This window comes from Stigmatopora argus, chromosome 10 (assembly GCF_051989625.1).
Source record: "Stigmatopora argus isolate UIUO_Sarg chromosome 10, RoL_Sarg_1.0, whole genome shotgun sequence".
Taxonomy (NCBI): Eukaryota; Metazoa; Chordata; class Actinopteri; order Syngnathiformes; family Syngnathidae; genus Stigmatopora; species Stigmatopora argus.
In genome coordinates this window covers 890,001-912,557 of record NC_135396.1, presented here as the reverse complement: position 1 = coordinate 912,557, position 22,557 = coordinate 890,001, and the positions used below count along the sequence as shown (strand labels likewise).

At 43.7% G+C, this 22,557-nt stretch overlaps 1 protein-coding gene across 2 annotated transcripts in view; it reads left to right on the top strand.

Moving 5' to 3' along the window:
• LOC144083292 (neurobeachin-like) overlaps positions 1-22,557 on the top strand; it is a 120,616-nt gene that overhangs the window by 88,410 nt on the left and 9,649 nt on the right. For both annotated transcript variants that reach the window (XM_077611004.1, XM_077611006.1), the window contains 7 exons: positions 4,953-5,070; positions 5,150-5,252; positions 6,122-6,237; positions 8,824-8,936; positions 16,382-16,522; positions 17,974-18,093; positions 20,079-20,231. In XM_077611004.1, the coding sequence (XP_077467130.1) occupies positions 4,953-5,070; positions 5,150-5,252; positions 6,122-6,237; positions 8,824-8,936; positions 16,382-16,522; positions 17,974-18,093; positions 20,079-20,231 (864 nt within the window). The remainder of the gene's footprint in view (positions 1-4,952; positions 5,071-5,149; positions 5,253-6,121; positions 6,238-8,823; positions 8,937-16,381; positions 16,523-17,973; positions 18,094-20,078; positions 20,232-22,557) is intronic.

Here is a 22,557-nt window from a genome sequence, read left to right as displayed (position 1 = left end):
TAATTTAAATTGTTCGTAATATGGGGGTGGCTTTTATCATTTGGCATGTTCAATTGTATTTAACTTTGAATTCTATCTAAAAATCTTATTTTAGTGTTTATTTCATTTATTTTAATATTTGTTTGTGAGTCAGCTCACCCAGCCTTTGACACCCCCAAAAAACAAAATATTTTTTAATTAAATGTTAATCAGACTCCAAAAATTTCCGGCGGAAGCCCATTAGCTAAATGTGCCAAACGCGGGAGTTGGGTGACGCGGCGTGTCACGACGCTCCGCCGTCTCCTATAAGTATATCCGTCACACCCAATTGTATTCTTGCGAGGAAATCCGCCTCTCGTTGCAGACAATCGCGCTCCGATTTCCTCCCCCGTTAGATTTATTAATAACATCCATCACGCCGTCTCAGCCAATGTGTAGTTAAAGCCGGCGGGCAGTCGCGCGTGATTACCATCCGCCGCGTCGCCTTTGAAAGTCGCTTACGCCGGCGGATGTGGGTTAAAACGCCGCCGTCACCTGCGCCGCCTCTTCATCGCGTCTGTCAACGCGCTTGGCTGTGATATGTAGATAAGATTGTTTTTTTTTGTATTTCTTCAGCTCATTGCAAGAATCAACTAGGTTCGGTCTAAGCAGACAAATTCAAAGCGTTGTTTCCTAGAGTGTTCGCTCACTTTTGAATCTGGGATGTGAATTTAAATCAATTTATTAGAAGTAGATGTCTCATCTATTGAGTTAGCAGACCTAGTGTTTGAAAATATGAGTCTTTGCCATACACCATGCTTCTATTATGCGCGGTGGACAAGTGGTTAGCGCTTCGGCCTCGCACTTCTGAGCTCCAGGGTTCGAATCCCAGGTTCCAACTTTCCTGCGTCGACTTCGGATCGTCTCCCCGGGCTTGTGTGGGCTTTCTCCCCCAAAAACATGCATGCTAGGCTAACACGATACTAAATTGCCCTTAGCTATGAATGTGACTGCTTGTTTATCTCCGAGCGCCCTGCAATTGGCTGACCACCAATCCACGCTGACCCCGCCTACTCCCTAAACTTGGCTTAGATTGGCTCCAGCACCCCCGCCATCCTTGTAGTATAAGCATAACGGAAATGAATGAATATCAGGCAGTCCTGTTAAAGTCGGTGTCTTTTTTTACACGGTCCGCTCGCCCCGTGTGGCCTGAACTTGGTTTAGATTGGCTCCAGCACCCCCTCCACCTTTGTAGTATAAGCGTATTGGAAACGAATGACTATCAGGCAGCCCTGTTAAAGTCAAAGTTGCTTTCCTACGTCAAAGCCTCTTTTTTACGCAGTCTGCCCGCCCCGTGTGGCCTAAACTTAGCTTGGATTGGCTCCAGCACCCCTGCCAACCTTGCAGTATAAGCGTAATGGAAACCAATGAATATCAGGCAGCCCTGTTAAAGTCAAAGTTGCTTTCCTACGTCAAAGCGGCTTTTTTTTCCAAGGTCCACCCGCCCCGTGTGGCCTGAACTTGGCTTAGATTGGCTCCAGCACCCCCTACACTCTGGTAGTATAAGCGTAATGGAAACCAAAGACTATCAGGCAGCCCTGTTAAAGTCAAAGTTGCTTTCCTATGCCAAAGCCTCTTTTTTTTTTCCGAGGTCCGCCTGCCCCTTGTGGGCGCATGCGCGCGGGTTTCCTAATGACCCGGGCGGAAACAAAAGGCCGGGGTCCCCCCGCTGAACCCCCCCCACACCCCGCGCGTGACAGACCGAGAGCAGATCGGAGCTGAGCCGAGCTGAGCGGCGTGCGCTGGGTGCCGGGTCCCCTTCCTGGTGGCGTGATTAGATTGGGGCCGAAGCCTCCAGCTGGCAGGCCTGTCTGTGACTGGAGGCGGCCCTTCCCCGGCGCCCGCCCGCCCGCCCGCCGCTCGTCAGCGCCTGACACCTCTGACAGGCAGGGGACGGCTTCGGCAGACAGGTTCATTAAATGGCATTTTTTACAGCTGGGCCTCCCCGACAAAAAAAAAAGAAAGAAAGACGGAGAAAAAAAACACCAGCGCTGGGCTTTGTCAAGGCGACACGAGGAGGGGGCTCGCCACGCTCGCCACGCTCGCCACGCTCGCCACGCCGACAAAGCTTTGTTGTTATGACAAATCTTCTGATTGAGGCTGTTGGAAATCAGCTTTTTTTTTTATTTGAAGCCCCCCCATCCCCGGCTTTGTCTTTAGCCCCCTTTTGTTGACAGATCGCCCTTTGGCCCGCGCTTTGTCACGCCGGAGAAATGTTCACTTGGACAGGCCGGTGGCCGGAGAGGGCGCAAATAGAAAAATAGAACACCGATAAACACATCCAATCCAAACTCATTGTACATCCTCAACACGCGATTGCCAATAAATCAAACACTCTAGCATGTCACATTTAGAAAAAAAATACATGGGACGGGTTACAATTCAACAAAATTAGATGTTGTTAGGATAGTGACATAAGGGGGATATAAGTTTAGTAAAAAAAATCGACTGATTATTGATTAAATTGGGTCGGTACTCTTAAAATCAGGTGATTAATTGTCCCTCAACTAATATAAACCAAGTTACAAAACACCTTTACGTGAATTTTTTGTCTCTTAATACAAAAGGAAAATTCAAGTTATGATGAGGAGATAAGAAAAAAAAATGAAATGATAGCGCAATGGAATCTGGCCTGAACCCATCTAACAATTTTAGTACAATCGAGTTGTGTGTGTGTAACTGTTTTCTCTCAGTAATGATTTGCATGTCTTATTCATTTTCATAATTTCATCATTTTCTGTCACTTTTAACACATTTCATGCAACATTGTTATAGTACTTTTTTGATGGCTTTAGAATTGACCAAATTGGGCCTTTTACAAAGTGACTCTACTTACGAAAAAAAATCACCTTACGAATCCTTTTCTGGAACAAAATCATTTTGTAAGGTGTTGTATAGTAACTGTATCGATTTATTTTGAGGCGTCATCTGATTGGCTGCCATTGACAACAGTAGTCGTTCAACCCACATTGGCCCCTCCCAGTCAAAACAGATCAGACGTCCGGCGCTGTCAATGGCGGCCGTCGAGTCAACTTCTACGACTCGAGGGCGTCTGAGAGGCACCCTCACCTGCTGTGGACCCCCGCCCCCTCCTCTGGGCCACGCTGTCGCTATGACAACTGTTTGAGTTGCTGCATCGAGGGGGATGTAGAGGTGGTTTGTGGACGTGTGTCGGGGGGGCTGGGGAGCAAGGGAGTGGGGGGCATTACCCTGGAGGAAATGCCGCACTGCACGTCCGCTATCTCCATCTAATCCAATTTTAATTGAGCTCCAGAGAGCCGAGCGGCGGCGGCGGGGTCGGCCGGCCGGCTATTCCGTGGAGAAATTAAGGCAGCCGGCCCACACGCGTGTAACCCCCCCCACCCCCAAACACCACCACCACCACAACCAACCGCCCCCCAAGCCCCCCCACTTCCACAACTCTCTTTTAAATGAGCATTAGTCTCCGAGCTGACCCAGTGGAACATCTCATTCCCGTAAAAGAACTATCGTACACTAGAGATGTCCCGATGGCATATTATGGCACGCTCGTTCCAGTCACCTGATTCTGCCGATACCGACTTCCGATCCGATTTAAAGCTTTACCACAAAGTGAAAAAATAACAACAACAAACAAAAAAACAAACAGATGAATAATCAATAAAAAATATATTTTTTTAAAATTTCAAAAGAAAAATAATAATAGTAATAAAATATAATATTTAGGAGGGCTATCCAAATGTCTTTTTACCCCCCATTTTTATCAAAGCTATGATCATCCGATAAAAGCCTGATTTCAACCAAGCCACAAAAAACAAGTCCCATTTTTTCCAAGTACAAAATTATGTTTATAAAAAAAATGTTTAAACGATTTTCATCAACAAACATTGCAATAAACATCAATACCCACCAAGAGTAGTTAATAAATAGTTACTTCCAACTAAAATCCAAATTGTTTTCTGTTGAATTTGCTTGTTTTGCCAATGCTAAAAACACATTTTGTAAGAATTTCCTAATATTTAGGTCATCATCATTAGAACTTATCTTTCTAAATTTGCTTTTTGAATGAGGTCCGAGATGGAGTCTAATTTCTCCCCTTTTTTTGCTATTGCTAGCCCTCCCGCGCTAAAAGGATGAGACAACTATCGTCGTCAATGGCGCTAAAAGATGTAAAGACCCCGGGTCTTACCCGTTGTATCTTTATTCTCACACGTGGCCTCACAAGAGACGGCGGCGTGATGACCCGGCGAGCCCTGGAGGTCGCTGCGGGACAAAATTGTTCCGAGAGAAGCGAGATGGAAAAAAGCGGGGGTGCCGCTGGGGGGGCCTTCTCACCTGTCAGGACTATTGTCTTACTTTGGCCAGCCGTCCTTTTGTCTGCCCCATGCGGTTATTGATTGTTTTCTTTTTTCAGATGTCACACACCACATGGTGTCTCTGAATGGTCTTGGCGTCACATTTTTTTTGCAGGTGACTCACCTGATTTAGCGGGGGAAAAAGGATATCCAAATGCCTTTTAAAAAAAAAAAGCATTTTTATTTTATTTCATTTTTTTTACCAATGATGTGCAGACAAACTGATTAGAGGGTACTCGGACGTTTCGTCGAAAGACGTTTGGTAGAACGGACGTTTGGTCGAACGGACGTTTGGTCGAACGGACGTTTGGTAGAACGGACGTTTGGTAGAACGGACGTTTGGTAGAGCGGACGTTTGGTAGATACACGGAAATATAAAACATATGTATAATTTCTGGCAATATATTTGTTCATTATTTGTTTCTTGTTATCTTAACTCAGGCCCTCCCAGTCAAAGTGGTTAGGGGATATCTTAGCTAATGCGTTAATACCTCAAAATGTAAACAAAAACAACAAACTAACTGAGTTAATGCTCACAAATGTAAACAAATACATTTGAAAAGCCAATTTTTAATTTTTTTGGGCTGTCTTCCACCGTAGGTCTTGGCTTACACGGAAGGTCTTCACGGCAAATGGATGTTCAGCGAGATCCGCGCCGTCTTCTCCCGGCGTCACCTGCTTCAGAACACGGCCATGGAGGTCTTCATGGCCAACAGAAGTACGGATGTTTCAATCCCACTCGCTACCTTTTCATTTCCATCCTTTCCGTGCTCAAATCCAGTTTTTTTTCCCTGCAGCATCCGTCCTCTTCAACTTTCCCGACCAGGCCACGGTAAAGAAAGCGGTCCTGAGCCTTCCGCAAGTTGGGGTCGGGACCAGTTACGGCCTTCCTCAAGACAGGTAGATTTACCAAACTATAAAAATTTAAAAAAAATGGCAAGATCTTTTGTAAAGCTAGCAAACATTTCACTGTCAATTCTTTGGAAAATAATCCGATGGCTGCAAATTTTTGCACTCTGCTCGCATGCTAATGCTAGGCACGCTAGCACGCTATTCATGGCCATGTGTTCGTACTGTCATTGTTGTAGCTAACGAAGCGCTAGATGTGAATTCACGAATTCTGGTGGTTATGTTACAAACATAATTGACCTTTAGCTAACACTCTCTCCAAAAAAAAACATTAACCAATTATTCGTCCTAGCAACCCTTGTTAAACTTGACCATTTCTGAAGTTAGCATGCTCCCAAAACAATCAATAATAATAAAACACAAACAAATGACTAGCATACAACAGTATATGCTAACGTCCCATTGATTGTCACCAAATTTGGCAGAGAAATACGGCACCTACTGTCTGGGTCATTTTGTGGTGTGTTGACCCTCGACGGGGTGACCTAATTCCACAGACAGACAAGACACCCCGCCGACCGCAGAGTTTTCGCCCCGACATTTACTCATGCATCATTTGACAAATTCCCCGCCAGACATTTTCAAAGCGGAGCGGACTTTGCTTGGCAGGAGCGAAGGGCCTTCCCCAAAATGTTCCCGCAAAGCGGACCCTTTCCCCAAAGCTTTCTCTCAAATGACAAATTCAGTTTCGCAGGCTCCAATCCAAACCTCGCTCCAATGGATTCGGTGGTGACTCATCGTTTCGTCGTTGACGTTCAAAAAAACCCGTCCAGACGTGACTCAGACCCTGAGACGTTTGCATTTTCGTGAATCAATGCGCTCTGCTCTCTAAATGACACCTGGTTTTGGTTATTTTCCAGGCGGGTCTCGCTGGCCAGCCCTCGCCAACTCTTCAAGTCGTCCAACATGACGCAGCGTTGGCAGAGGAGAGAGATCTCCAACTTTGAGTACCTCATGTTCCTCAACACCATCGCAGGTGAGGCTCCTTCCAGTTCCTGACTTCAAATAAGTCCTGTTAAATTAAAAAAAACCCAGTGCCCAAAACCAAATAAAGTCAGAATTCTGGGACCAACACCCAAATTCAGACTGAAAACAATCAAATAATGTGTGACATCAACAAGAGCTGGCTCTAGAGGTGACTGTGTAGTTCCCTTCAGAAAGAGTGATACATTAGCCAATGCACCTTCACATATCTGGAACTCAATACCAATTAGCATCTTCATTAATATGTACTCTCCCTTTAATAATCAAACTCAAACTCTATCAATTAGCATCTTAATTAATATGTACTGTCCCTTTAAAAATCCAACTCATACTCAATAATGGCAACCTAACGAGTCTGAAAAGGAGATTTTGAAAGACTAGAAAACTAAAATAAGTGGAAACGGTGACAGTTTTAGACTCTGTGAACTGAGATTTCACTTTTAATTCATTTTGAAATCAGATATCAGCTGCTAACTCCATAAAATTAGCTGAAGCTCATCATGACGAAAGTCCACCAGGCAAGGCTTCGCTCTACCGTATTGTTTATGGCAACGTTTTGGACACCTGACGTTTTTTTTACGCCACGTTCCGCGCCGTGCCGTCAGTCAAACGTATTGATTTGGACTCTTTTTGTCCCAATTCCGGAAAGAGTTCATCCGAACGGAACGCGTTCCGTCGAAAGCAATTATCTTGACCGCACGCGCGCTAGCCCGCCGACCGCCGCCATCAATAAACCGCGGCGACGTCGCCGGCCGGCCGGCGGCCGCCCCGCTTCCAGCCGTTTTGAAAGGCGCTCTCCAACGTTAATTGGGCTCGTCGAGAGCACCCATCGAAGACGCCCGGATCTGATCTGACGGCGGCGAGCCTCGCCGTAAGGGTGTCACGCCGCCGCCGCCGCCGCCGTGCATATTTATATTTAGCCACTGGCTCGTACGTTATTGTCAGCTAATTAGACGCCAAACCGAGACGGAAGGAAAAACATGCAGCAAATTTATTATTATTATTTTTTAAAAATCCCCCAGTAATGACCCGGGCTGTCAGCCACGTCAGTAGGAGGAGAAGACAGTCGGGCTGCGGGGGTGACGAAGTGCCGGGAAGAGGTGCGAAGGGGACGCGCTCTTCTAATTAACCACTATTGGGTGCTTATTAACATCCTGACACTCCCGACTCGGCGCCCCGACGACGCGGTTGCCGCCTGAGCGCCGATGATGCTTCCAAACTACGCGCGACTCCAAATGTCACCTTTTCGGGGGGATGATAAAATGCTAACCTTTTTTCCTTGATTTATTCGCATAATTTAAATGCTGCATATCACGTTTTTTTTCCAGGCCAGCATCACTTGAGTACTTGAAATGGAGGACTTTTTGCGCTGGCGGGGATTTGTTACAATAACGTATTTTTTGCGCGATTTTGAGGCACTGCAGATGCAGATTTTTAATTCGATACATCGCCAATGAATTTATTTGAAAATTTACATTCTTACAAGATTCTTGTCTTGTATTTTGTTGCATTGCAGCTATTTAAAAAAAATGTGTAAAATACTTTTAAAAATGTTTTTTTTTTGGTTTAAATTTCTTTTTTGTTTTTGTTTTGTAGCCCTTAAAAACAATTAATGCCAGCCTTCCCAGTCAAAATGGTTCGGATATCTATCGCTGTCATTGGTAGCAAACAAAAATAAAATAATATATATGTGGTCGGGCCCGATTTTTGATGACGTTTTATTTTTATTTTTTTGTAAGTATGTGACCAAATGTTTTCTTTTTTAAATGACAGCCTATAAAAAAAGAAAAATATCTTGAATTAATATGTAAAGTAGAAAAGAAATATATCATAATAAATAAGAAATAAAAGAAAATCAAGAAGATATTTTTAAGTGGCTGAATAATTGATTCAAAACAAAAGCTCTCCAAAATGATTTTAAAAATGCCTAAAAAAATAAATCAACAACAAAATAAATTAATGTATAGTTACCAAAACAACAGTTTTTAAAGCAAATTTCTTTTAAAAAGCTTCAATAAATTAGCTTTTTTTTTTAAGAAAACAGGGTAAAAAATTCAATTAAAAAATCGATGATTGGCATTTCCCCCTAGCCAAAATCATTAAACGCCCCTCGTCGTCAATGTCAGCCAATGAGTTCATTCCAAAATGCTTTTTCTAACATCTTTCCATTCCGATGGCTTGACGCGAGTCTGTTTCAAAACTACTCAAAAACATCAAACTTGTCTTGTGTAAGCCACTAAATGCACATTGTTTCTAGTTGCGGTCATTACTGGCCCGTGTTTCCCAGCCGCCAAAATGTTGGTAAACGCTTTTTTGCATTACAGCTCACTTTTAACCTCACAGCTGTTTCGCATCTCTAGCAAACAAGAAAAAAAATAAAAAGGGCGCCCGCCCGCCCGCCCGCCCGCCACCTTCCCACGCGTTTCTCCCGACACGTTTGGCCATCTGAAAGCCATACCGGGGTCGTCAGAACGGCTCGGATGGGGCCAGCTGGCGGACGGGGCTAACGGGAGCGCTCGGATGGGATTTTTTTTTTCCGCTAACCTTTTTTTTTGGTTTGTGCCGTCTTTCTGTCCAGGCAGGACGTACAACGACCTGAACCAGTACCCGCTCTTTCCCTGGGTGTTGGCTTGCTATGACTCACAGGAACTGGACCTCACCCTGCCCGCTAATTTCCGCGACCTCTCCAAGGTAGGACCGAGGTTTCATTTTCTCTGTCGTACAAATTTGGAGGTGGCGTTTTCGGTCGGGGTCCGTCTGGCTGTTTGTGCGTGCGTTTGGTTTGGAGATGACGCAAAAATGAAAAAAAAAAACGATTTATTTCAAACTAGTAAATAGATTTATATGGAATGGAAGAGGTGATTCCATTTTATGGGGTGAGGTAAAAGGTCACAGAGGTCAGAAAAGGAATTTCTGGCAATTTCGCTCCGATGTCAATTGGCTAGCAACGAGCTAACTAAAATTAATGGTATTCCAATGCTCATTTTTGCACTTCCCGCCCATTATTTGTTCGAAAAAAGTTATGTTTTGCCGATGCCGATCTGATGCAGATACCGACATTTTCTTATCAGTAAATGTAATGCTGAGGTGAATTATTAAATGACAAATCATATTTTTTTTCTGAAACCAAGACCACCTCAAATGCTCAAATACGCAACAGTCAGCGTACATAGCGTCACCCCTATTATAACTTTTTTTTCTTCCTCAGAGTCCTAGTGGCTTCTGCTTACAAGTCTTAGTGTGGATTTTCAAATTTTTATGAACTTAAAAAAAATTATAATAATATATAAATATATGTACAGTGGTACCTCTACATACGAGCTTAATTGGTTCCAGGACTGAGCTCGTATGTCGATCTTTTCGTAACTCGAGCGAACGTTTCCCATTGAAATGAACTAAAAACAAATGAATTCGTTCCAACCCTCTGAAAAAACACCAAAAACAGGATATTGGATTGGAAAAAATGTTTTATTTCTTCTCAATCCACGGCAACGCACTCGTAACCGAACAAACAAATTTAAATGACCTTGGATTAATATATACAGACACTCAAACATACGTTTAATGTAACTTTACACAAAACTGAATTCTAATTTTATTTTAATCTTTTTTTACCTTCGTTTTCCGGGTTAGCGGTTTGCCACGCCTCCACCCTCACGTTCGCCATCGATGGGCTGTTTACTGTTGTATTCCCTTCAAAATATTCCGAAAATGATGCACACAAATGTCCTCCCAATAGGATAACGCACGAGCACTTGCCAACGAGAAGTAGTCTTGAATGAGCGATCGCGGGAGCTAACAGGCTAAAGAAGGAATAACAGCCTACCCACGTATTGATGGTGGGTAATGAAGTTTTTTTCTGAGAAAGGGTGCCATTGCCTATCGGTTGGTGTTGTGTGCACGAGTATACTTCATTACCCAGAAAGCCCTCTTTTCCCCCGCGCATGCGCGTTGTGCGTTTCCTGGTCGAAACTCGTCTGAATAAATCGTTCAGTGCTCGTAGATATCTGTTATACACGAAAGAGATGCCGCAAAAAAGACAGTGCGCTACAATGATAAACAGCCTCTCATGTCATGGCCACCTGGCTTTCGTCGCATCTCAAAATTTTTCTCGTATCTAGAGCGAATTATTTGCTCGAAATTTTCCTCGTATCTTGAGCATCTCGTAGGTAGAGCTGCTCGTATGTAGAGGTACCACTGTATATAAATAATTAATAGCAGAAAAAAGCGCAAAGTAGTAAATTCGCGATAAGAGAAGTCGCAATAATCGAGGGAAGACTGTATAACAACTTCACTTCTCTTCTACTTGCGTATGTTACTGTTATTTTTAACTGTTTACCTCATTGGCCAATGACTAAAACAAAGTGCAACGTCTCTTAATTCTCACGTTATCACCGCGGGAGAAAAATATATAGGGTATAGGGTGAAGGAAAAAAAGCGAGCGACACCTGTGCGTGCGCTGGTGTTTTTTTCCCACACATGACGAGCACATTAGCGTGTGATTCGTCACGCTCCGGGCCGAGTGCGGCTTGACGGACGGCATTGTTTTAACGTCCGCACTTAACCGCTGCTCCCCGCCAGATCTCCTCACCTGCTCTCCGACAATTACCTGCCGCTCGCTTATCCATTGGGGTGTGAAAAGCGCCGCCCGCCCGCAGGCCCCGCAGGCCCGCGGGCCCGGGCGCCGCATATTTGGATGTCAGGTCGTCAGGCGGCGTTGCGCCTCGGCTTGTAATGATTATTTCCTCCTGATGTGACAAGCGGCTGACAGACGAGGAGACGGCTGACGTTTCTCGTAGCCGCTTAATCGTGTGACGGGACGTCTTGATCAGGCGCCGTTTTCAAGCGCCGATCCGGCGAATGCTGACGTTTCGGCGCCGTCGACGCCGATCGTCGTTCTCGTTGGTTGCAAATTGAAGCGAATTGAATGCTTTTTATTGTCATTCTGCAAGTATAATTAGATTTAAAACTTCACCAAGTGCACAAATAACAACAGACAAACCGATAATAAGAATAAATCATAAATGATCAATAATTAAGAAATAAGTAGTCACATAACAAGTAGCTAAAGTGCTCAAATGACAAATGTATTTTTTTATTGTCATTCTGCAAGTATAATGAGATTTAAAGCTTCACCAAGTGCACAAATAATAACAACAACAAACAAACAGACAAACCGATAATAAGAATAAATAATAATATAAATATCAATAATTAAGAAATAAGTAGTCACATAACAAGTAGATAAAGTGCTAAAATGACTAATTTAATTTTTTATTGTCATTCTATAAGTATAATGAGATTTAAAGCTTCACCAAGTGCAGAAATAAAAACAAAAAAACAAAAAGACAACTAAGAATACAAATAATAATAATCAATCATTAAGAAATGAATAAATAAGTACAGTCACATAATGACAAATTAAATGGAATGCTTTTTATTGTCATTATACAAGTATAATGAGATTTAAAGCTTCATAATGAAGCATAAAAATAACTACAACAAACCAAAAGACAAATAAATAATAAGAATATATAATGAATGAATTAGTAGTCACATAATAAATAGTCAACAACATAAATAATTATTGTTAAGACAAAACAACAACAACAAATGAACAGGTAAATAATCTATAAATAATAATAATGACTAAATAATAATAAATAGATGATCAATAAATGAATCAGTAATGCATAAATAAGTAGTCAACATAATAAATAAGTAGTAGACATAATAAATAAGTCCTAGTCAACATAGTAAACATAAGTCGTAGTCAACATATTAAACATAATAAGTCGTCATCAACATAGTAAACATTATAAGTCGTAGTCAACATTGTAAATAAGTCATAGTTAACAAAGATCTGGCGGAAAATGCTGATGCTGTTTTAGACGTGTGACTTATTGCAAAAGTGAATTCCGTGATCATGTAAAAGCAACCTGGGGAAAAGCACATACTTAGCCATACTTGCGCGCTTAATGTTGCGCACCGGAATGCTGTTTAATCGTGTGATCAGAGTTTGTTCATGCGCAAAAGCGTAAGGGCAAAAAATGCTGATGATTCACACATGAGATGTCTCATCTATTTGAAATGGGAAAACCGATAATTGCTAAGATGACAAATTACCCCGATCTAAACCCCATTCCGTGGAAATGTGTGGCCATTGTTGTGCCGGTAATGTTGCGCACTGGAATGCCGTTAAAACATGTGATCAGAGTTTAGACATGCTTGGAGCGTGAGAACAGAAAATTAGCACTTTGCAGCACCATTGATGGCAATTGACGTCCAATTGATTTCAAATGCGAAAGCGAACATTTGTTAACATGACAAAGTTCCCCGATCTAAACCCCATCTGGGAACAAACACCGCCATTCTTGCTCAGTTACTCTAAGCCACATGTGTCAAAGTGGCGGCCTTGGGGCCAAATCTGGCCCCCCGCATTATTTTGTGTGGCCCGGGAAAGTCAATCATGAGTGCCGACTTTCTGTTTTGGGACCAAATTATGAAATCAAGAGTATAGATCAGGGGTGTCAGACTCGGGTTGGTTCGCGGGCCGCTTTAACGTCAACTTGATTTCACGTGTGCCGGACCATTTTAGATATAGTATTTAGATATATTTTTTATAAATGGATTAAAAGAACTGGATTAAAATCCCTGAATATTCAGTTTTTTTATAGATCTAAAACAATGTTTATTTTAGCTTTTTTAAATAGATTTTTAGATTTCACAAAATGATTTTTTAACTAAAAACACGGAAATAATGGATTAAAAATGACAATGATTGATGTAAAAGGGGGAAAATCAGGAAATTTAATATACATCTATACTCTTCATTTGAATTTGATCCTAAAACAGAAAGTCGGCACTCATCATTTACTTCCCCGGGCCACACAAAATGATGCGGTGGGCCAGAGTTGGCCCCCGGGCCGCCACTTTGACACATGTGGTATAGATGTATGTTAAATTTCCTGATTTTCCCCCTTTTAAATCAATAATTGTCATTTTTTAATCCATTTTTTTCTGTTTTTAGTTCAAAAATCATTTTGTAAAATCTATTAAAAATGAATATTCAGGGCTTTTAATCCAGTTCTTTTAATCCGTTTATATAAAAAAAAATCTAAATATTATATCTAAAATGGTCCGGCCCACGTGAAATCAAGTTGACGTTAAAGCGGCCCGCCAACCAACCCGAGTCTGACACCTCTAAGCTATGCCATTGCTCTCAGCCAATCAGTGAAAAGGTGGCGTGTCACATCATGCCAAGCAACAAGAACTTGTCATTTGCGGCCGTTTGTTTTCCGCCATTATTTGTTCCGTCCTTTTCCGAACGGCGCCTTCTTTGGCCCTCTCTCGCGCTCCACCGACTTTGTCTTATGTAGAGCACATCTGCTTTGTTTTGAGCGGTCGCCTCGCCGATCGCACGCGAGAGCTTTCTGACGAGGCGGGCGAAAAACCACTGTGACGTCAAAAACGAGCTCTGGCGTAATTCCTTGTGAAATCTAAAGTGCGCCGCCATGGGTGGGATTACGATCGCTCGTGTGCGGGTGTTCAAGTTTGGATCTTTTCTTCTTGTAGGTTATGTGTTATGACGTCGAAGGAAATTGAATTAATGGCCTGCCAAATGTCCAATCTGCTCCGATTCGGAGAGTCGAAAGCTCTGTTTTGGGATTGAGTGGAAAAATAATCCAGCCCGTGGAGATGGTTTTAAGTGGCAACAAGAATTTTGAAAGGAGAACTTTTTTATGAGGAGGACCACAAAAACGTCCCCAAAAAATTGAGCCATAATGTCTGCCATTTTGGTGCGACGTGGTCAAGTTTCACGTGTTAGAAATGTGAAAATCCAGCCCCCGAAGATAGTTTTTATCTGGCAACCGGAATTTTAAAGGAGATCTCAAGAAATTGTCGTGAAAAAGATCCATAATGTCTGCCATTTTTGGTGCAATATGATTGAAATTCGACATTTCAGCCCCTGAGAAACATTTGTCTATCAATATGGAATTTGGCTAACGATGAACTCATGACAAACGATCGAACTGGCCAAAAAGTCCCTCAAAATCAATAGGAAATGATCCAAAATGTTACAAAAATGACGCAAATCGGACGATCCCGGTCAAAAGGGATTGAACGTCTAGCGCCGTTAGTGGCGGCCAGCAAGTAAGCTTAAAAATAAGAGCCGTCAACCCAAGCGAGTTCGACACCCCCTCTGCAAAGTGTCCATTCCCCGAACCAAGCGTGGAAAACATGCCAGCTTCCCTCAGCTTTAATTGAATTGGACTTTTCCGTGGAAGCCAAAAATGACTGTTTATTGACTTTGTCCCTTTCCAACGTATACGAACTTCTGAGTTGCCTTCAGACCGTGTGATTTTGACGTTTCCTTGGAGTCCCCGCCGTGTAAATTTGGGCGTCCCTTCAAAGCCCGCCCGAGACCAAGACTTGGTCAGACAAGGAAACTGAGAAAGGAAAACTAAATCGGTTCACATTTCATAATTAAGCCTTTGATTGAGCCTTTTCATTGCGCTTTTAATTGGGAGGGGAGTTGTTATAATAAGGTTAGGTGTAATAATACAATCTGGGCAATATGGCATCTTGCATTTGATTGGCTAAAATGTCAGAATTGATAAAATGTCATTTATTTTCTTCACTACGACACAGAAGAATTAAATGCCGTTTTTCCCCCAAGCTTTTCCGTTTGCCAGCCTCTCTTAGTTCGGGTAGATGTGACGTCTATCACCATCAACGGCCGTCAACCATCTAAAAAGACAGTTTAAAAACAAACGCTAACGAGCTCGTTCTCCTGCATCTGAGTAATAATGATTATTTTTGCCTGCAGGCCAACCTTGAGTAGTGTTTTTTTTTTTTTATCACGGTGTGCAAGACGAGTCGCACGCGGGGCGATTATCACCTCGTAAATCAAGGCGGATCTCAATAAAGTTCTCCGGATGTAACGCGGGCGCTTTGGTTAGCTCGCGCCGGGCTAAGAAAGCTGCCATTGATTAGCCTCCCCCCGACGCCCAGCCGTCATCCCTCACCCCGACCGACTGGGTCACTCCGAGTGTATTAATATTGAGCGGCGGCGCGCCTGCCAGGCTCGGGTATCGGCAGGTTTGATTGAAAAGGCGGGGAAGGCAATTTATCGGCCGCTAAGCGTACGCATAATGGCGCTAGTTGTTAGCTTGGAAACGGTATCCGACGTCCGAAGTCGGGTTTGGAGGTCCGAGCGTGGACGGGAGGATTTTTTTAGGAAGGGGGATTTAGCGGAAAATGTGGCGGCGGACGCTCGGCTCTCCTGCCGCCCCTCCACCAACAGAAGTTGCTTTCAGGGAGGGGGTTGGGACAGCCGCGGGAACTTTTTTAGGCCGGGTGAGAGTAATGAGCTCTGACACGCCGAGGCTAGAGTCGCACTCATTGACCCCCGCGACCCTTTCCCCGCCAACACATGGGGCCCCGCCGTCAACGTCGCTGGAAACTTTGGCAAACAGTCGAAATCTAAGCTAGCACTGCCAGAATCCATTATTTTGGTAGTCCGTCGTGTAGAAATGGTGTTGTTTACACTTTTGTTATCTTGCAGTATTTTATTTCTCATTTTATGATTCTTTTTTTTTTTACTAGTTTGCATGTTATAGTAAATGTTGAGAAACTTGGTCAACTGTGCCCCTACATGGATATAGTAATTGAGCTTTTGCATAGTTACGGTTGAAAATTATTGATTGATTAGTTTTCATTTTATCATCCTTTAGATTTTCATTCATTTGAATTTAGTTCATTTTATTTACACCCTGGTTACCAATTCAAGGTCAGCTGGGGTAGGCTCCAGCACCCCCCCCGTGACCCTTGTTAGTAGAAGCAGAACAGAAATTGACTTTTTTCGTTATTGTGGGTTTTACATTTTAGCCGTAAACGTTCGGGAAAGAAGCTAAATCTTTGTTGGGAAAGTTTACTATGGTCTATGGACTATAGTCGCCCTACTCAACTTTCAAAATAAGATCGGGGCTCATTGTTTAGCGTTTAAACGATTCGTATGAATTGCATCGTGAGATTTTTTTGTGGTTGAAACTAGATCAGATGCTGATCAACTCGGTAACAATGAAAGATGGCTTTCAATTGACTTCATGGTTGATGTTTTTTTTTTCATTCAGCCGGTGGGGGCGCTCAATCCCAAACGCGCGGCCTTCTTCGCCGAGCGCTTTGAGTCGTGGGCGGACGAGCGGACGCCGCCGTGCCACTATCTGCGCTACGCTTCCACCGCCGCCTCCGCGCTGCACTGGCTCATCAGGATGGTGAGTTGACTTTTTGTGATGAAGAAAACGGAAATAAAAAAGTGTATAAAAAAGGGCAAATTGGTTAAACAAATACTTTAAAAAAATGTTTAAATAATAAAATTGGGAATAAAAAAAAGAACAAAACCAAACATGTTCAAAATTTTACCTGGTCAAAAGGCGACCAAAAAAGAATGCAATGGCCTCTTGAAAAAGAAAAAAAAAGATTAATGAAAGCATTCAAAAGATAAGGAGAATTTCAAATTAATTTAAAAACACAAAAATAAAGATAACCACTGACTCATAACAACAACAAAAAACAGTCCCTCCCTTGCGGGATAACTCCTCAAACAACCTGAATTCTGTTTAAATTCCCTAAGAACAAACATCAAATTGTACTTTGACCCCGCCCCTAAATCTGGCCGACGTCATCCCCCGACGCCCTTCCTACCAACATTGAACCCCCCCCCCCCCCCCCCCCCCCCCCCCCCCCCGCCTCCACGTTCCGCACTCAGCGTGGGCGCGTCCTGGCCTGTCAGCCCCGGCGATGATGCCGTCACGTCTCCAACGGCGGAACACACAAAAAAAGCAGATTTCACAGGCCACTAAAGCGGCATACGCGCGCTAAATAAAGAGTGGCTGGGTAATGATTTGCGGGGGTGGGGGGTGGCCGCCGGTTTGGACTCGAGGCCGCCCGGACGTGTCCATCACACTCACGCGGGTCCTCGTTTACTGGGGGGAGAGGAGGTTGTTTGTGGAAGTCCTCTCCATGATTAGTAGCCGGAGTCGCTGATCAACTCGGGAGCTTCTCTGGCAACCTCCACGTTGGACTGGCGGCCCTCGGCTCGAGAAAAAGAGGCGAACATTCGGACTATTAAGTCATGATTTCATCACAGAATTTGGATTTAGCTCAAAATTGAGAGGTTAAACTGGAAATTCGGAGGTTGAACTCAAATTTTGGAGGTTGAACTCAAATTTTGGAGGTAGGACTCGAAATTCGGAGGTTGGACTCGAAATTCGAAGGTTGAACTCAAAATCCGGAGGTTGAACTCAAAATCCGGAGGTTGAACTCAAATTTTGGAGGTTGAACTCAAATTTTGGAGGTTGAACTCAAATTTTGGAGGTTGAACTCAAATTTTGGAGGTTGGGACTCAAGTTTCGGAGGTTAAGACTCAAGTTTCGGAGGTTGGGACTCAAATTGCGGAGGTTGGGACTCAAAATTCGGAGGTTGAACTCAAATTTTGGAGGTTGAACTCAAATTTTGAAGGTTGGGATTCAAAATTTGGAGGTTTGGACTCAAAATTTGGAGGTTTGGACTCAAATTTCGGAGGTTGGACTCAAAATTCGGGGGTTGAAGTAAAACATTTGGGCTTGAAGTGAAAATTCTGAGAGTGAAGTTAAAAAATGTGGGGTTTGAAGTGCAAATTCTGATAAATAATGTTTAAAAAAAGCCCCATCTTGTGTGTTTTTAGGAGCCGTTCACCAGCTTGTCTCTTGACGCCAACAATAACCGATTGGACCACCCCGACCGCATCTTCTCCTCCATCGCGAGATCGTGGAGGAACTGCCAGCGAGACCCTTCCGACGTTAAGGTGAACGCCACTCAAATTTCATTGCCGTCCGTCTAAGTCACACTCCATCTCAGAACCCCGGCCCACGCGCTAACCACTCGCCCACCGACCTGCCTCCTTCCTTAGAAATTTCATGCTGTTCAGGACTTCCCTCTCTGACCTACTTTCATTTCTTTCCATTACAACGCATCACACGACAAACACAACCCGCATTGCCATTTTCCATTGAGTCATCCGCCCTCTCTACGTCATCCTTGTTAAAGCACGCTAACCCGCTAATTCACATTTGTTTTCCCCGTCATTTCTCGACCAACTCCTCTTATATAAAAAGATATTCGAGTTGAGCATCTTCCCCTCCATACATTTCCCAGCTAACGAATCCAGGGCAAAAAATATGCGGTTGCCAGATTGGGAACCAAAATCCACATTTCCACCACCTTGAAAGACGAAAAAAAAGCTATCTCCTATCAGGAAATCTGGAACAAAGGACCAAAGGCTTCTAGAAGGGTAAAAAAAAAAAAATTAGAGAGTAAAAATCGCTGAAGCCGGCTGATTTTGCCGGCACGCTCGCAGCAGGCACTGACCTCAAAGTGTCATCCGTTTCCAGCGCGCGCACTCCAGCCGCGGGCAATTAATAAAGCATTAATGACAAGAGCACTCTTCAAATGCGCTCTTTTTCTTTTCCATGTCGGGACACAAGTTCTCCTCTCCTGCTGCCAGCCGCACTCACGCGGCACGTTGTTAGCAAAATAGCGCCACGCTAGCGACGCCCTTTGTTTCCGCTGGCATCTTCGCTCGCGACTACAATGGCGCCTTTGCCGAGATAGTAATAATTCATAAAAATATCGGAGAGTCTGCAATGAAAAGAGGTATTTTTCACTAAGAGGCGAGGTTCCTATTTTGGTCTGCTTGACGATTCGGGATACAAAAATAAAATGGTCTGAAAATGACATTATCTGGCGTTATTTCCGATTGCTGCCAATCAATTTTTTAAACTATGACGTCCCTTGCTAAGCACTTAAAATATATAGAGATGGATTCTTAAAAGTCATTCGTTTACAGTTTAACTTTCCATTGAAAACATTGCAAGTGTCAGGAAATGAAAAGTAAGTGTTACCCTCGTTCGATCGCTGCCAGCCCCCCCCGGTCAAATTTCATTGGACGTCTCTCATCGTGAGTGGCAGCTAATGAGTTCATACTTGAATGTCGAACCGAAAATATTTTAAAAACGTGATCATTTTTACCCTGATTTTTCTCAAAACCATGCGATCAGCTAGGCGTCCAACTTATTTGGAATGGAAAGCTTGGTATTGAGTGATCATTTTGACTGAAAATTAGATTCAATCTTTTCAGACCGATTCCGATCTTCTAAAAAAAATGACGCCATCGCACCTGATTTCCGAATGGGGACATCCATCGAAACGGTACTGAGACGTTTGGTCGCCGGATGCTTGGTCGCCGGACGCTTGGTCACCGGACGTTTGGTCGCTGGACGTTTGGTCGCCGGACGTTTGACAACATGAGTTTACACTGTTGAAAACAGCTCTCAAAATTATATTCATGAGAGAGAGAGTTTAATATCTAAATATCTACTGTTGATACCAGCTCTCAAAATTATATTCACCCGGGCGACCAAACGTCTGGCGACCAAACGTCCGGGCGACCAAACGTCCGGGCGACCAAACGTCCGGGCGACCAAACGTCCGGGCGACCAAACGTCCAGGCGACCAAACGTCCGGTCACGCATCGAAACAATCGAGTTTGCGTTTCTTAAAGGGCCAGTAGCACGTATTCCAATTTGTCCATCATCATGTTCCATTTAATCGCACGGCGTCCCGGCAGCTGTTGTCGGCGCTTCTCCCGCTGTCACATTCCGCAACGATGGCGACGACTCGCTTCCATTTAACGCGCTAACACGTGCCGCTTCGATAATAAGTGTTAAAAAAAACAAAAACAAAAGCTCTTTTCACGTTCGTCACCTTCTGCGGTCATTGTTGTTCTCCCAGGAGCTGATCCCGGAGTTCTTCTACCTGCCGGAGATGCTGGTCAACGCCAACGGTTACCATCTGGGGGGACGAGAGGACGGCGTGGCGGTGGGCCACGTGGAGTTGCCGGCTTGGGCCGACACCCCCGAAGACTTTGTTCGAATCAACCGAATGGTGAGCATCCACAAATTGACCATTCTCCCTTTCCTATCGGCGATCACATTTGTTAATTCACCCCCAGTCGTCAAAGCGGCGCCTTCGACGAACCTTAAAATGCGCCAAAACCAACAGGAACTCACATAGAAATGGCCAAAGACAAACAAGTCTTCCCTCAAAATTAATAGCAAACCATCCAAAATCCAAGCAGTAAAAAAAAAGTGAAGCAAAATGAACTCATTACCGGCTATTGACAACAATAGATGTCCAATTTACTTCCTGAAGTACTACATGTCCAATCCATTTTGACTGGGAGGGGCGAATGAGTGAACGTTCTTTTAATTTATGACAGTTCATTTGTTTCCTCACTCTTTCAATCATTTTATTTATTTATTATTTCGGCGTTAGCCATTAGCGTCCAATCCATTTTAGAGCTCACTTCTTGGCTCCCAGTCCAAAAAGATTGGACGCCTATGGCAACCAATGTGTTTAGTTGAATTAAAATCCCTTTGGTAGCTAATTGGCATCCATTTTTTTTCCAACTTTAAACCCCAAAAAGTCCAAATCTAAACATTCAATAGCAGTGGCGGTCCATGCATTTTCTCGTAGCGCCTTCAACGAATCAATCCAACCCTCAAAAACTATTTTATGGCTATATCATAGTTGGTGAAAGCGATGACGTATCCCTACGCCTGCGACAAGGCATTGTGGTGTTGCCAACTCGAAATCTGATTGGTTAAAGCAACAGTCTTATCGACGCTTGTTTAATGCAGCAGAGCCTGCAGAACTGATTGTGAAGGCTTTGAGGCAGATTTCTGACCCTGGCAACAAATAATGGCTGATATGTGATTGGTTAAATGTTTCAATATGAAAACACACTTCTGGAAGCAGCGCAACCAGGGGGAAAAGCAATGAAAGGAAGCTAACAGACAATTTGGATTTATTTAATAAGTAGTATTGATGGACAAAATATAATATATGATTCAGATATTTCTTAGGCCAGCAGAGAAGGCCTTGAAGGCCCTGACGGCCCGACACTATTGAATCAATAGTGAGAGAATGCTTGGACGGTATCTGGCGCTTCGCTAACGCCACCAAAAACGAAGGGACCCCCCTTCTTCCCCCTTGCACGACCTTTTCAGCCCTGGTGACCTTAACTCGGCGCCGGCCGACTCCGCCGGCAAAAGCGCGCGCCGCCATGTTTGTCTTCTTTTGTTCCGGCTAGCGGCGCCCTGGCCTCCTTTATTATTTTGTTTGTCTGGAACCCCCCCCCCTTCTCCCCCCCCGCTCCGCCATCTTTGCATACGCCACTTCCAATTGCGATGACGCGCCCGAGAGAGCGCGCCTTTGTCGCTAATGGCTGTTTTTCTTCGTACGCCGGCCCTTGCGCGATAAAAGTCACGGCGGGGGAAGACGTCGCTCGTTTATCAAGCTAGTTTTTCACGCTAAATTGGATGGCGTTTAGGTGTGGGGCCATTTATCTGGGGAAATGATGACTCGGGTGTTTTTGCGGAAACACGGAATGGTACGCGAGATGTTTATTTCGCTGAGATTGCGCTTGTTAGTCTGATCCGGTAGTTTGCCGCTATTTGACGGAATGTTAAAGCGACAAGGTGCGTTACGTTTTTTGGGAGGAGTTAGGGAGTAGAGAAAAATATATACAGACACCCGCACTTCACACAGAGTAGTTTGTTATTTTTCAGAATATTTTAATTCATTATTATGTGATTTTCTCATCCTTTATATTTATTTAGTTTATTTAAAATATTTATTAAAATATTAATATTGTTTCATATTGTTTCAAAACCGCTAAGGATGATTTAAGGATATGTAAATGTATTTTTTTAATCTAAGATGTAATATTCATTGAATACATTGAGGTCAAAGGTCACAGAGGGTCGTATTTGGCTCCATAGGCGGACGTCAGCATGCTATTCTATTTTTTATAGATTATAAAACACAAGTCTTATTGAGGAATGTTTTTTTTCTAATGTTTATAAATTGTTTGTCCAAATTTATAAAAAAAAAAAATAGCCAGGGCAGCCCGGTGGAGCGAGTGGTTAGCGTGTCAGCCTCACAGCTCTGGGGTCCTGGGTTCAAATCCAGGTCAGTCGTCCTGTGTGGACTTTGCATGTTACCCCCGGGCCTGCGTGGGTTTTCTTCCGGGTACTCCGGTTCCCTCCCACATTCCAAAAAATGCACGGTCGGCAGATTGGACACTCAAAATTGCCCTTAGCTACGAATGATTGGTTGTTTGTCTCATTGTGCCCTGCGATTGGCTAGCCACCAATTCAGGGTGTCCCTCACCTCTGGCCTGGAGTCAGCTGGGATAGGCTCCAGCACC